At 38.6% G+C, this 12,643-nt stretch overlaps 1 protein-coding gene across 1 annotated transcript in view; it reads right to left on the bottom strand.

Annotated features, from left to right (window-relative positions):
- The window catches only part of PHLPP2 (PH domain and leucine rich repeat protein phosphatase 2), a 69,552-nt gene that overhangs the window by 53,773 nt on the left and 3,136 nt on the right, over positions 1 to 12,643 (bottom strand). The window contains exon 2 of the mRNA XM_077756353.1: positions 2,813 to 2,946. Coding sequence (XP_077612479.1) covers positions 2,813 to 2,946 — 134 coding nt within the window. The remainder of the gene's footprint in view (positions 1 to 2,812; positions 2,947 to 12,643) is intronic.

Consider the following 12,643-nt stretch of genomic DNA (forward strand, 5'->3'; position numbering starts at 1 on the left):
ACTCATCAAAGACTCTACACATAAAATATTTAAAGCTGATTACTAAGCTATTTGCTTTAAGAGAATGTTTTACAGCTGTCTTTCCTCTGTTAACAGTGGCTATATCTGGATTCGGGAATGGAGTAGTTAGAGGAACAAGGTGAAAGGGAAGCATATTTTTGTGACGGTTTTAAGACACAAATTGTTTGACAGCTCTCACTCCAAAAGGTGGGCCTAATTTCCCTCCTTCTAGGGTGGGCCATATTTGGTGACTCACTTTTACTAAATAGAAGGTGGTGAAAATGTCTGTGACTTATGAGGCTGGGTCATAAAAAACACTGAAGCCTCCGTGTGTGTGCGTGCCTGTGTGTGTGTGTGCACGTATGTATCCCCATCTGTCTGTCTCATCACTGAGGGAAGTTAGCTGCTATGGCATGCAGATACTCAGGCAGCCCTATAAAGAGGTCCACAAAGCACAGAACTGAGATCTCCTGCCAAAAGCTGGCGAGGAACTGAGACCTACCAAGAACCATTTGATTGAGCCAGGCTGGAAGTGAGATTGAGCCAGGCTGGAAGTGATGCTTCAAGCTCTCGGATGACTACCCCTTCAACCAACAGAGTGACTACAATCTCATGCAACACCAACCATAACTATCCAACTAAATCACTCCTGGNAATATTTATTCATTTTAAATCATTAAGGTTTTTAACAGAGTTTGGGAGAGGCATTATTTATTTTATTTTTTAACCAATCTCTACACCCAACATAGGGCTTGAACTCATGGCCCCAAGATCAAGAGTCACACACACACTTCTGACTGAGCCAGCCAGGCGCCCCACAGGTTACTAAGTTTTGAGGTAATTCATTACACAGACAACAGATTAATACACTTATTGATACACACACACGCACACAGTCTAATTTCAAAAATAATTAGCTTTAAGCACCTCTTTCCCAAACATAATTTTCTCACTCATTATATACTAACTTCTTCTGTTTAAATTAAGAAAGGTCACTTTTGGAAATGTTCTCTGTTAAAGACTCCCTACCCTTAAAAATAGAGTTAAGTACTACAAGCTGGTACTCTTTTGGACTCTACAGGAAATAACTTTTAAGGGTATATGCAGACCCTGGGCAGGCTGTAATTTATCAGATGGTGGTAGAAGATTAATGTGTCAGTGCCAATGGCTGTGCAAATGCAATCTCACTGGATCAGGAGCCCACTGGAACTCTAAGGCTCAACTTTCACCCCAGAACAAAACACAGAATGAAGAATTCACTTTCAGCCACAATCACAAAAGGAGAATGTTACTGCTCCAAGTTGCTCTTTTTTTTTTAACGAAGTTTTATAGGTATAAATGACTTGTGTTCCTCAAATTAATCTTAAAGGATTTTCCTACTTACCTTCAACCTAGCAACTATTTTCCTTCCACAAGTTTAGCAAAGAAGAGAAATTAATGGAAATAAAATAAAACAAAGCCAACTTTTAAGGTAAAACATGTCACAAAATAGTGTTGTGATGAAAAATTATACAAAAAATCTTTGGTGAAGTGCATTTAATAAAGTTGGCCTGTGACATTATGTTACAAGAGTTATATTAAGAAGTATACAGAGCGGAACCTGGCTGGGTCAGCTAGAAGAGCATTCGACAGTTGGTCTCAGGGTGGTGAATTTCTGCTCAATGCTGAGGGCAGAAATTACTTAAGTAAATAACTACTACAACAACAACAAAGTATACAGAAATTTAATCAATAATTTGAGGAACAAGAGCAGGGAATTTTAGTAAATGATTTTGCTTACAGACACAAATCATTTAGTTATCAGTTCAATTGTTTGATAAGTGGATCATATTAATTCATAATTGTTAAGTGTTAAATGACTCCTGTCACTAATGGTATGACCTTGAACAAGTGGTTTAACTTCTCTGTCTCAGCTTTCTCATATGTTAAGTGACATAAGAGTTCCTATAGCGGAAGGTAGTTCTAAAGAGTAAAGTGGGCAATTCACAAGCATAAAAGCACACAGTAAACACTTATCAACAGTACTCAGTGCCATTAGTATTAGTAGTAGACTATGTGTACGTGAAATTTTAAAAGTATTTAGTTTTAATAAGTCTAACTTTATTACTGAAGTGACCAGGTAAAAAAGCTGATGGGGGGGAAAATACACCAAAAGAGAAAGTAAAAAATCCTAGATTTCAAGCCCACTAAATTTAACATTATACAGATCTGACAGATGAACTTATCAAATGTTAGGTCATATATAATAATGACCACCTAGCTCTCAACATTCTTGTGCTATCCAGAAGTTCATAGTTTTTATAAGGAACTTGAAAATACAATTGATACTAAAAAGCACGATTTGATGAAGGTTCTGCAAAGGCCTAAGATAATTTTAGTAAGTCAGCAAAAAAACTAGAACAAAAAGAGCAAAAATAAAAAAGGGAAGGTATTTTGGCTAATACTTTCAAGTCTTCTCTTAACTACACCCCACCTTCTTGTTTTTTGTAGCCACATTAGTTAATTGGCTTAAACACACCTTTTACTAAAATACTTTTAAAAAGTTGAAGACAGAGAGAGTCGCACAAATGATGAACTGAAAAGTAAACACTTTCACAAAGCCAATGATAAATTCTTACCACCAAAGGGGCGCCTGAGGATGGCTCAGTCAGTTGAGCGTTTGACTCTTCACTTCAGTTCAGGCCATGACCGCACGGTTCATGGTTTACAACCCCACATCCAGCTCTGCACTGACAGCATGGAGCCTCCTGGGATTCTCTCTCTCCTATCTCTCTCAAAATAAATAAATAAACATTTAAAGAAAAATTCTTACCACCATAAAATCGAAGCATACAGCCAAGGTCGGGATCTGTTGCCTCCTCTTGTATGCGAACAGGGTCGTCAAATCCCAGCCTGGCTAAGTAATCATAAACGATCTGAAGAGGTCGTTCAGAAGGTTCCAGCCTCCTGCTTGCACAATTCAAAAGAAAAATATTTAGTAAGAAATAAAAACGCTTCATTTAATTTTAAAAATCTTTCATTGTTTATTGGGTGCCTGGGTGGCTCAATCGGTTAAGCATCCAACTTCGGCTCAGGTCATGTTCTCATGGTTCATGGATTCTAGCCCTCGCGTCAGGCTCTGTCCTGACAGCTAGCTCAGAGCCTGGAGCCTGTTTCAGATTCTGTGTCTCCCTCTCTCTCTGACCCTCTCCTGCACACGCTGTCTCTCTCTTTCTCAGAAATAAATGAAACATTAAAAAAAAAAAACATAAAAATCTTTCAATGTTTTAGATTTTGTTTTACTTCTGTATCAAGATTTTCTTTAACATCGTATGATACAACTAATCTAATCAAGCGGTGCTCAAATGTTTTGGTCTCAGAATCCTTCTAAGGTCTTTGAGGACCCCAAAGAGCTTCTGTTTATATGCGGTATATCTATTGATATTTACTGAATTAGGGGCTGAAATTAAAAATTTCTAAATATTTATTCATTTTTAAAAATAAAAAACCCATTATATAATAATGGAAGTAATACTTCTTGAAAAATATATTTTTCAAACCAAACAAATTTAGTGAGGAGAATGGCAATTTCAATAAAGCACAGCTAGATTCTCAGATCTGCTTCCACAGTTAACCTGTTGTAATAACATGCTGTGTAGCCTCTAGAAAACCCCACTCATGTAACTCATGAGAGACTTGAGAGTGGAAAAGAAAATTAATAGCTTATTATGATTATGAAATAGTTGCGATCTCAAGTACTTCCTCAAAGAGTCTCACAGACTCCTACAGGGTGCTTTGAGAACCTCTGGCCCAAAAGGTGGTGAAATTAGGAGATATAAAAGATCTCACTTGTCCATAAGTGATTTTGTATAAGCTGCACACATAACCAGAGACATAGTCTTTGAGTTGCCTACTATGTCTCAGGTACTGTGTATTTCCCCTAGCTTCAGAGATGATTCCTGCATAAAAATGAGAAGTCAATGACCCAATAATTCCCCAGAAACCATTCTACTATGTGGTCCCAAATGAAAGCTAAATTCGAGTCAAAATGTCTAGTAATTATTTGTGGCCTCTGGTGACACCACATATTTTAAATTATATAGACCTAAAACATTCCAAAATATTTAAAAAACAAAAATATTCAATGTGTATTTTGATAGAAAGGGCTACATCAGTAGTAACAACAAGACAGCTCTTTTACGATTGTTTCATAGAAAGCAAACAGTTATAGGGGAACCCGGGTGGCTCAGTCAGCTGAGCATCTGACTCTTGATTTCAACTAAGGTCATGACCTCATGGTTCATGAGACTGAGCCCTGTGTCCATCTGGACTCTGTGCTGATAGTGTAGAGCCTGCTTGGGATTCTCACTCTCTCCTTCTGTCACTCCCCAACTCATGCTCACTTTCTTTCTCTCTCTCTGAAAATAAATACAATACAATACAATACAATACAATACAGCAAACAGTTATAAATCTGACTGATAAGAACATAAGATCCCAGAGTCAGAATGCCTGGGTTTGAGTCTTAGTTTTGCTCTTAGACAAATTTAGTTAACCTCACTGTCTTAAATTCCTCATCATATATAATGGGAATTACAACAGTACCTAACTCACAGAGTTGTTCATAAAATTATTTACTTACAACAAGATATTATATAGTAAGGAAAGTGTTTAGCAAAATAGCTCACATAAATGTTCAGTAACATATTGACAACTCTTAGGATTGGAATCAAACTTGAATTAGAATAAAAAGAGTATTTCCCCATCTGAAACAACAACCAAAAAACAAGTATAGGAAACTATGTGTGTGTTCAAAAGGTCTTGAGAAGCATTAATCTTAAAAAGATTCTGTTTAAAAAAGTTAAGGGGCACCTGACTGGTTCAGTAAGTAGATCATGCACTCTTGATCTCAGGGTTGTAAATTCAAGCCCTAAGTTGGGTGTAGAGATTACTTAAAATAAATTCCTTAAAAAAAAAGAAAAAGAAAAAGAAAAAGATAAGAAAACTTAAGAGTTGTATTAATTAGAAGAAACATGATACACTCCCATTACTACAAAAAGATATGAAGGACATCTGTGTTTTTTACGGTTAAAGAAGTAGAAAATAGTGCCGGCAGTAAGATTTAAGTAAAAATAACATAAAATATTAATACTACAAACCTGGATATAAACAACTACCAAAATTGTAGAGGCTGCTTTTAGGCAACAGGCTTGAGCAACACAAACCTGAGCAAGGCTACAAGGGTCCCCGGTGACACAGAACTGACACAAAAAGGCTCAGTAAGCCATACACCCTAACCGACCAATGGGTTACTTACAACCAAGCACAGTTCTTAAGATTACCAAAAAAGGGAAAATTCCTTATGTCCCTGTATTTACTCATTCCACCCTGCAACTAGAGCTTCTCACCACCACCTGGGGTAGATAGTTTCTCCTTTGCTGTCCTGACCTCTGCTCCCTTATAAGTGTAGTCAATGAACTTTTACCTCTTTTGTTCTGCCTTGGGTGAATTCTTTCACTGCTGGTACCTCTGGTCCCCATCCAACCCCATCCAATTGGAACATTCCACAAAAACAATAATTTAGGAATGGAAATCATGCTGATGAGCACAAAAACACAAAAATAAAACAACCACCTGACTCCTCCTGACTGTTCAGTGCAGACGTTAATCCATAAACTCAGAACTACTACAGGAGGAATGACCAAAGAATTAAAACCCTCAAAGATAAATATTGAATTTAAGAGAAATTGAAAATAAACTTTTCAGAATAAAAACATCAGTTACAACTAATCTCCAATCAAAATAAAAATTCACAAAGAGCTATGGCAATATTAGGCATTTTCCCAGTACAGTGGTAGAACTCTTCCAAGGAGGATATATTTTATTTAAAAAAAATTTTTTAAATGTTTTATTTATTTCTGAGAGAGAAAAAGAGAGAGAGGGAGAGAAAGAGAGAGAGAGAGAGAGCGCGTGAGCACGGGAGGGTCAGAGAGAGAGGCAGATACAGAATCTGAAGCAGGCTCCAGGCTCTGAGCTGGCTGTCAGCACACAGCCCAATGCGGGGCTAGAATCCACGAACCGTGAGATCATGACCTGAGCCGAAGTCCAATGCTTAACTGACTGAGCCACCCAGGCACCCCAAGGAGGATGTATTTTAAGAGGGACTTCTATTAAGCTATATCCTGGAGAGGTAAACTAGCCATGTAATCTGAACACTGAAGGATTAACCTGGGCATAACAAGGGCATACCGAGCTATCGCTATCTTCCAGTGTCAAAAAGGATTAGACTTCCTCTGGATCACTCAATGGGACTAGGAAGAAGCAGAAGTTATACAGGTAAACCTGGATCAAAAATGAGGAAGAACTTAATAATTAGAGATGCCAATAATGAAACAGACTGCCTCTCAAAATAACTCATGGAGAGCTAGAGAGCCATCTGTCAGAATTTAGATGAGTCCCCTAAAAGAATCAAGTGGGGCCAGATGATCTTTAGAGTCTTTTAGAACTTAAAAGTCTATGAGGTACCAAGACAACTTCCTAGTATAATGCAAATTCTACCTGAATTCTGCTATTATTTTCAGATACAGAGTTCAAAGTGTCTTTTTTTTTTTTTAATAGTTTATTGTCAAATTAGTTTCCACATAACACTCAGTGCTCATCCCCNAAAGTGTCTTAAGTATCATAATTCCATATAATAATCACATAGCCAGGACCAAGAAATACTTTCAGGCTACATCTACTAACTCAATTTTTCAATCTCTGTCTAGAAAACCAAGAGAAATGGAAACATCCTAATTCTGACATGTTTTACATGATCAAATTTCCTTCCTAAAAAGGCTCTGTAGATTTTTATTTTTTTTATTTTTTTTTTTNCTCTGAGCTGGCAGTCCGCACAGAGCCCGACGCGGGGCTCGAACCCACGAACCGCGAGATCATGACCTAAGCAAAAGTCGGACGCTTAACCGACTAAGCCACCCAGGCGCCCCGCTCTGTAAATTTTTAAACCCTCTATATACATTTCCACCTAAGGAAAGTATTTGCCTCAGGAGGAGGGAAAAAAACAAATCAAGGGAATCTAAACAACTGCTCTTATTAATTTAGCATAAATGAGCAAACAAGAAATATTTTCAGAACTGCAAAAACAAGTAAAATGTATGGGGGGAGAGAAACGTGTAATATGCTTACAGATCAATTTTGTGTTTCAAAGTTCCAAAACTTCAACAGGTTGGGACTTAGCTATTTGTGAAATCTCTCACAAATCAAAGGAAAATTATATACTGCTAAAACAGGTGTAGGAGAGAGTAATACTGGCAGTGAAAGGTTCTGTTCAGGGTTTGAAATACTCTTGCTCCTGCTTTAAGTAAAGACAGTTAAGACTGTAAGTTTTAGTTTGCTTCTAAGGCTTCTAGGAGCTGCTATGGTCCTTGTAAATATGAACATATGTGGTTATTTCTCTCCAAACCAGCCAACCAATACCACTACGCTATCAACAGATATTTACAGCTCTTAGCCAGGAGTAGCAGCCAATGGTTATCCTAAACGGTGCCCAGAGGTAAGACACATGTAAGACAAGGGTACATTTCATTCCATGTATCATTTCACAAGAATTCTAGTTAATAGTCAGAGGCAAAGTACACATTATTAAAATATAATACAGGTGATAAAACATTTAAGACCCTAACAAAGCACAGCAGCATTCTCTACCTCAAATACAGATTAAAACTCAATACCTGGCCACCTATAAAGGTAAAATCTGCAAATGTTAAGATGAACAATAAAGATAATACAAACAGCAGCAATATGGATACTTCCATGAATGTCTACTCCATGCCTGACACTGTGCTGAAGTGTTTAACATTTTACAAAGCTAACACATTACAAAGCCTGGCTTCTTTTAGGTAAACCACATTATTTTATATAGTTAAAATAATTTATGAAGAGAGCTCAAAACACTTCATATGTTAACTTACACCAAAGAACCTAAAAAGTAATGTGTGAAGATAATTGTATTCCATTAGTCTAATACACCATCATTTGAAATATATATTATTTTGTGTGAATCGTTCTAGAATACAGAATCTTACACTAGTCTGTGTCCCTGATTCCTAGGGGAAAAGATTCTAAAGCCTTAGAATTTCCTGAATAATAGGAATGTCTTAGTCATTCATGAGCCCCTGGTATCACCTCTAACAGATGAGATGACTCAAGATGGGGGCTGGTCAGGATAGACCAACCACGTGAAGAAAAGATTGGGATTTGGAGCCAGACTGACTATGGGGAAGGAAGAGAGGACTCGAGACTGAATGCCAAGCATGTAGTCAATGAATCAATTAAGCCTAGTCAATGAACTGTCAATATGACCTGTACTGAAATTCTATGAACAGGGGCGCCTGGGTGGCTCAGTCGGTTAAGCGTCCGACTTTGGCTCAGGTCATGATCTCACAGTGTGTGGGTTCGAGCCCCATGTCCAGCTCTGTGCTGACAGCTAGCTCAGAGCCTGGAGCCTGTTTTGGATTCTGTGTCTCCCTTTCTCTCTGACCCTCCCCTGCTCACGTTGTCTCTCTCAGAAATGAATAAAACATAAAACAAAAAATTTAAGAAATTCCATGAACACTCCTGGTGGGTGAACACAGTGATGTGCTAAGAGGGTGACAGGGGGAGAAGGCATGGGAGTTCTACATTCATGACCTACCCAGACCTCCCTCTATGTGTCTCATTTGGCTAGTTTTAATTTGTATCCTTTGGACTAAAACTGTAATCATAAGTATAGCACTTTCTTGAGTCTGAGTCATTCCAGTGAATTACTAAATCTAAAAGAATCATGGGAACCCCCAAATTTGTATCCAATTAGCCAGAGATGTGGCTAGAATCTAAAGGGCAGTCTTGTTGGGGACCATGCCCTTTAATTTGTGTAGTCTGTGAAAAATCTGGGTAGTTAGTATCAGAACTATATTTCAGAAAACTAGATGATATTTTAATAACCATTAAGAAAGAAAAAAAAACACTGCCAATTAAACCATGACCCATCAACAACCATGAAATACAAGCTGATTTCAGAAGTACTAAGATGTAAAAACAGGGGTGCCTGGGTGGCTCAGATGGTTGAGCATTTGACTTCAGCTCAGTCATGATCTCATAGTTCATGAGTTCGAGCCCCGCATCAGGCTCGCTGCTGTTGGAACATAGCCCACTTCAGGTCCTCTGTCGCCTTCTCTTTCTCCCCCTCTCCTGCTTGCACTCTTTCTCTCAGAAATAAACATAAAAAAAAAGATGTAAAAACAAAAATTAACAAAAACAAATTACTTAATGTATAATAAAGCTTTAAAATAGCACAGAAATATGAAGCACAAAACAAAATCTTTTTCCTTCCTCAATGGTAATCAGTTCAGTATGCATCCTGAAACAGGATTGTTCACTCTACTTTTATAACATCAAAATATAGGGGTGTGTGGGTGGCTCAGTCGGTTGCGCGTCTGACTTCAGCTCAGGTCATGATCTCGCAGTTCGTGGGTTCGAGCACCACATCGGGCTCTGTGCTGACAGCTAGCTCAGAGCCTGGAGCCTATTTCCGATTCTGTGTCTCCCTCTCTCTCTGACCCTCCCTGCTCACACTGTCTCTCTCTCAGAAATAAAACATTAAAAAAAAAAAATCAAAATATAGTAAAGATTTTAGTGATCTACACGAAGTCACCCAGCAAGTCAATGACAGAAGAGTAATTAAAATGCAGGCTCCCAAAACCCAAAGGTACTTTCTGTTATAAACATTTTACTGTCTCTAAGCTTAAGAGATAGTCTATCAAACACATAAATCTTACTCATTTTGATGACTAAGAATAAAAGCAAATATATGACCATGGGCCAAGGGGCACTTCACTTTGTCCTGGACGATATCTTATTACAACTTTGCAGGCAGAAGGCAATGATTACACCAACCTTCACTAATGAGTCAGGTATCACTTAAACAGTTCAATAAAAAAAAAAGACAAACTGGGGCGCCTGGGTGGCTCAGTTGGCTGGGTGTCCGACTCCTGATTTTGGCAGTTCAGGTAATGATTGCCCTGTTTGTGTGATCTCCACGTCAGGCTCCATGCTGTCAGTTTGGGATTCTCTCTCTTCCCTTCTGGCTGACTCTCCCCAAATCATGTGTGCTCTCTCTCAAAATAAATAAGTAAATAAATAAATGGGGCACTTGGGTGACGTAGTCAGTTAAGCCCCTGATCTCAGCTCAGGTCATAATTTCACAGTTTGTGAATGCAAGCCCCATGTTGGGCTCTGGTTGATAGTACAGAGGCTACTTGGGATTCTGTCTCTCCTCTCGGTCTCTCTCTTGCCTTTACGAATCCATGTTCTCTCTCACAAAATAAATAAACTTAAAAAAAAATCAATGTGCTATCAACTGGCCCTCTCCAGGCCTCTGTTTCACATTTATGAAACAAAGGGAAATGGTCCTGGTTATTTCCACTGGCAAGTTACTGGCCTTTTGGACAAGGCCATTCTTTGCTGTATAAGTCTATCCCACACATTGAGGACATGAAGCCTCTCTGGTCCTTGCCCCCTTATATGCTGGTAACTACCTCTTGTGGATGTGACAACCAGCAAACCTTGCCCCCAATGGAAAGGGCAAGGGAATTGTTAAATTTGGAAGACTTTGTTTCCCTATTAGATGATCTCTTTCAGGTTCCTTCAAGTGCTACAATTCTATAAATAATAATCCCTCAGTTTCACTGAAGTGAGAAGTCCATGACTGTAAAAGAGTACAGAAAGAAAAAGTCATGGGTGACAGAAAAAATGAGGTAATTTTCATCCCAGTAATCCCATTTCTAGGGCCAAGCCCAGGGAAAGCAACAATACAGCGATTCATGAGCTAAGATTCAGTCATGGCAACATGAGTGAGTTGACTGATTTGAAACAACCCAAATAGGTAACACTTCATACTTACTGGGTGCCAGACATCAAGTTAAGCACTTTACTTCTTTTTTTTTTTCTTCTTACAAATAGTTTATTGTCAAGTTGGTTTTCATATAACACCCAGTGCTCATNCTCCTAGCAGTGCTATTGCAGGGTCATAGGGGAGTTCTATTGTCATTTTCCTGAGGAACCTCCACACTGTTTTCCAGAGGGGCTGCACAGCACTTTACTTCTTGACACTCAAAGTGAAGCACATCTCTTAGGAGCTTCATACAGAATCTCAGGCCCTACCCAACCTTCTGAATCAGAATCTGTATTTTAGGATATGTGTGCTGAAGTGAGCACTAGAATCTATATTTTAACAAGCTCCCCAGGTGAACATTGGAATTTTAAAAGCACTACTTTACAAGTACTAATTCATATCTTAACATGTGTAATAAATTTTCATCACGACAGCTCTATGATATAAATATCATCATTCTCCATTTTTTTTTTTTTTATTTATTTCTAGGAGAGAGAGAGACAGCGTGAGCAGGCGGGGGTCAGAGAGAGAGGGAGTCACAGGCTGAAACAGGCTCCAGGCTCTGAGCTGGCAGTCAGCACAGAGCCCGACGCGGGGCTCGAACCCACGAACCGCGAGATCATGACCCAAGCGAAAGTCGGACGCTTAACCGACTAAGCCACCCAGGCGCCCCGATCATTCTCCATTTTTTACATTAGTAAACAAAGGTGTAGAGCATTTTATAACTTGCATAGTGATGATGAGAGCAAGGATTTGAACCCCCACACTCTTGTTCTAGAATCAAAGCTCTGAATCATTATTGCCTATTATTTCTCAATTTTTAAACAAGTTAAAGTATTTCCAGAAAATGGAATCTTCCGTAGCAATTAAAACTGATGTCTAAGGAATTTTTAATGACATAGGAAATTAACTGAAAAATGCAGTAAACAAAATTGAATATATGGTATGGGCCCAAGTATGGAATTTTTTTAAATTACACACATTTAATTTGAAAAAGATATGAAAAAAAATATGTTAGTATGGGTAGTCAATCTATGGGATCTCATGGCAGGATGCTAGGGTTCAAATTTCAGCTCTACCTCTTATTAGCTCAGTGATGTAGAGGCAACTTTTAGGCAACGGGCTTGAGCACTGCAAACCTGACCAAGGTAAAAGGGCCCACGGGGACCACCGCACTGGACGCCAACAGGCTCATTAAGCCATAGGCTCTAACCGACCGATGAGCTACTTACGAAGAGGCTGTTCTTAAGATTACCAAAAAAGGGAAAATTCCAATCATCCCTGTATTCCCTCATTCCACCCTGTAACTATAGTCCGTCACCAATGCCTAGTAGCAGACCATCTCTCCTTTGCTGTTCTGCCTGCTGCTCCCTTACACGGAGTCAATAAACTTCTAGCTCTCATTTTTTGTTTGTTTTGTTTTTGTTTTTTTAAATAAACTCCTACCTCTTGTTCTGCCTTGAGTGAATTCTTTCACCACCTTCACAGCTGGCCTCCATTCAATTGGAGCAGCCCACATTTGGAGAGCCCCCCCCCCCATTTGACTGCGATCTTAGGTGAGATTCTTAACTTTTTTAAGTCTCATTTTCCCAAATGAAAATAATGCCTCACAAGATCATTGAGAAAATTAAATGAGGTAATCTACAAAAAGCATAAGCATTGAAGATTATTTCTCTTTATACTTTTTCATTTTCCTAAATTTCTACAATGACTGTGCTACACTTCAATAAATAC

The sequence above is a fragment of the Crocuta crocuta genome, unplaced genomic scaffold (genome assembly GCF_008692635.1).
Source record: "Crocuta crocuta isolate KB4526 unplaced genomic scaffold, BGI_CrCroc_1.0 scaffold388, whole genome shotgun sequence".
NCBI classification, from domain to species: Eukaryota; Metazoa; Chordata; class Mammalia; order Carnivora; family Hyaenidae; genus Crocuta; species Crocuta crocuta.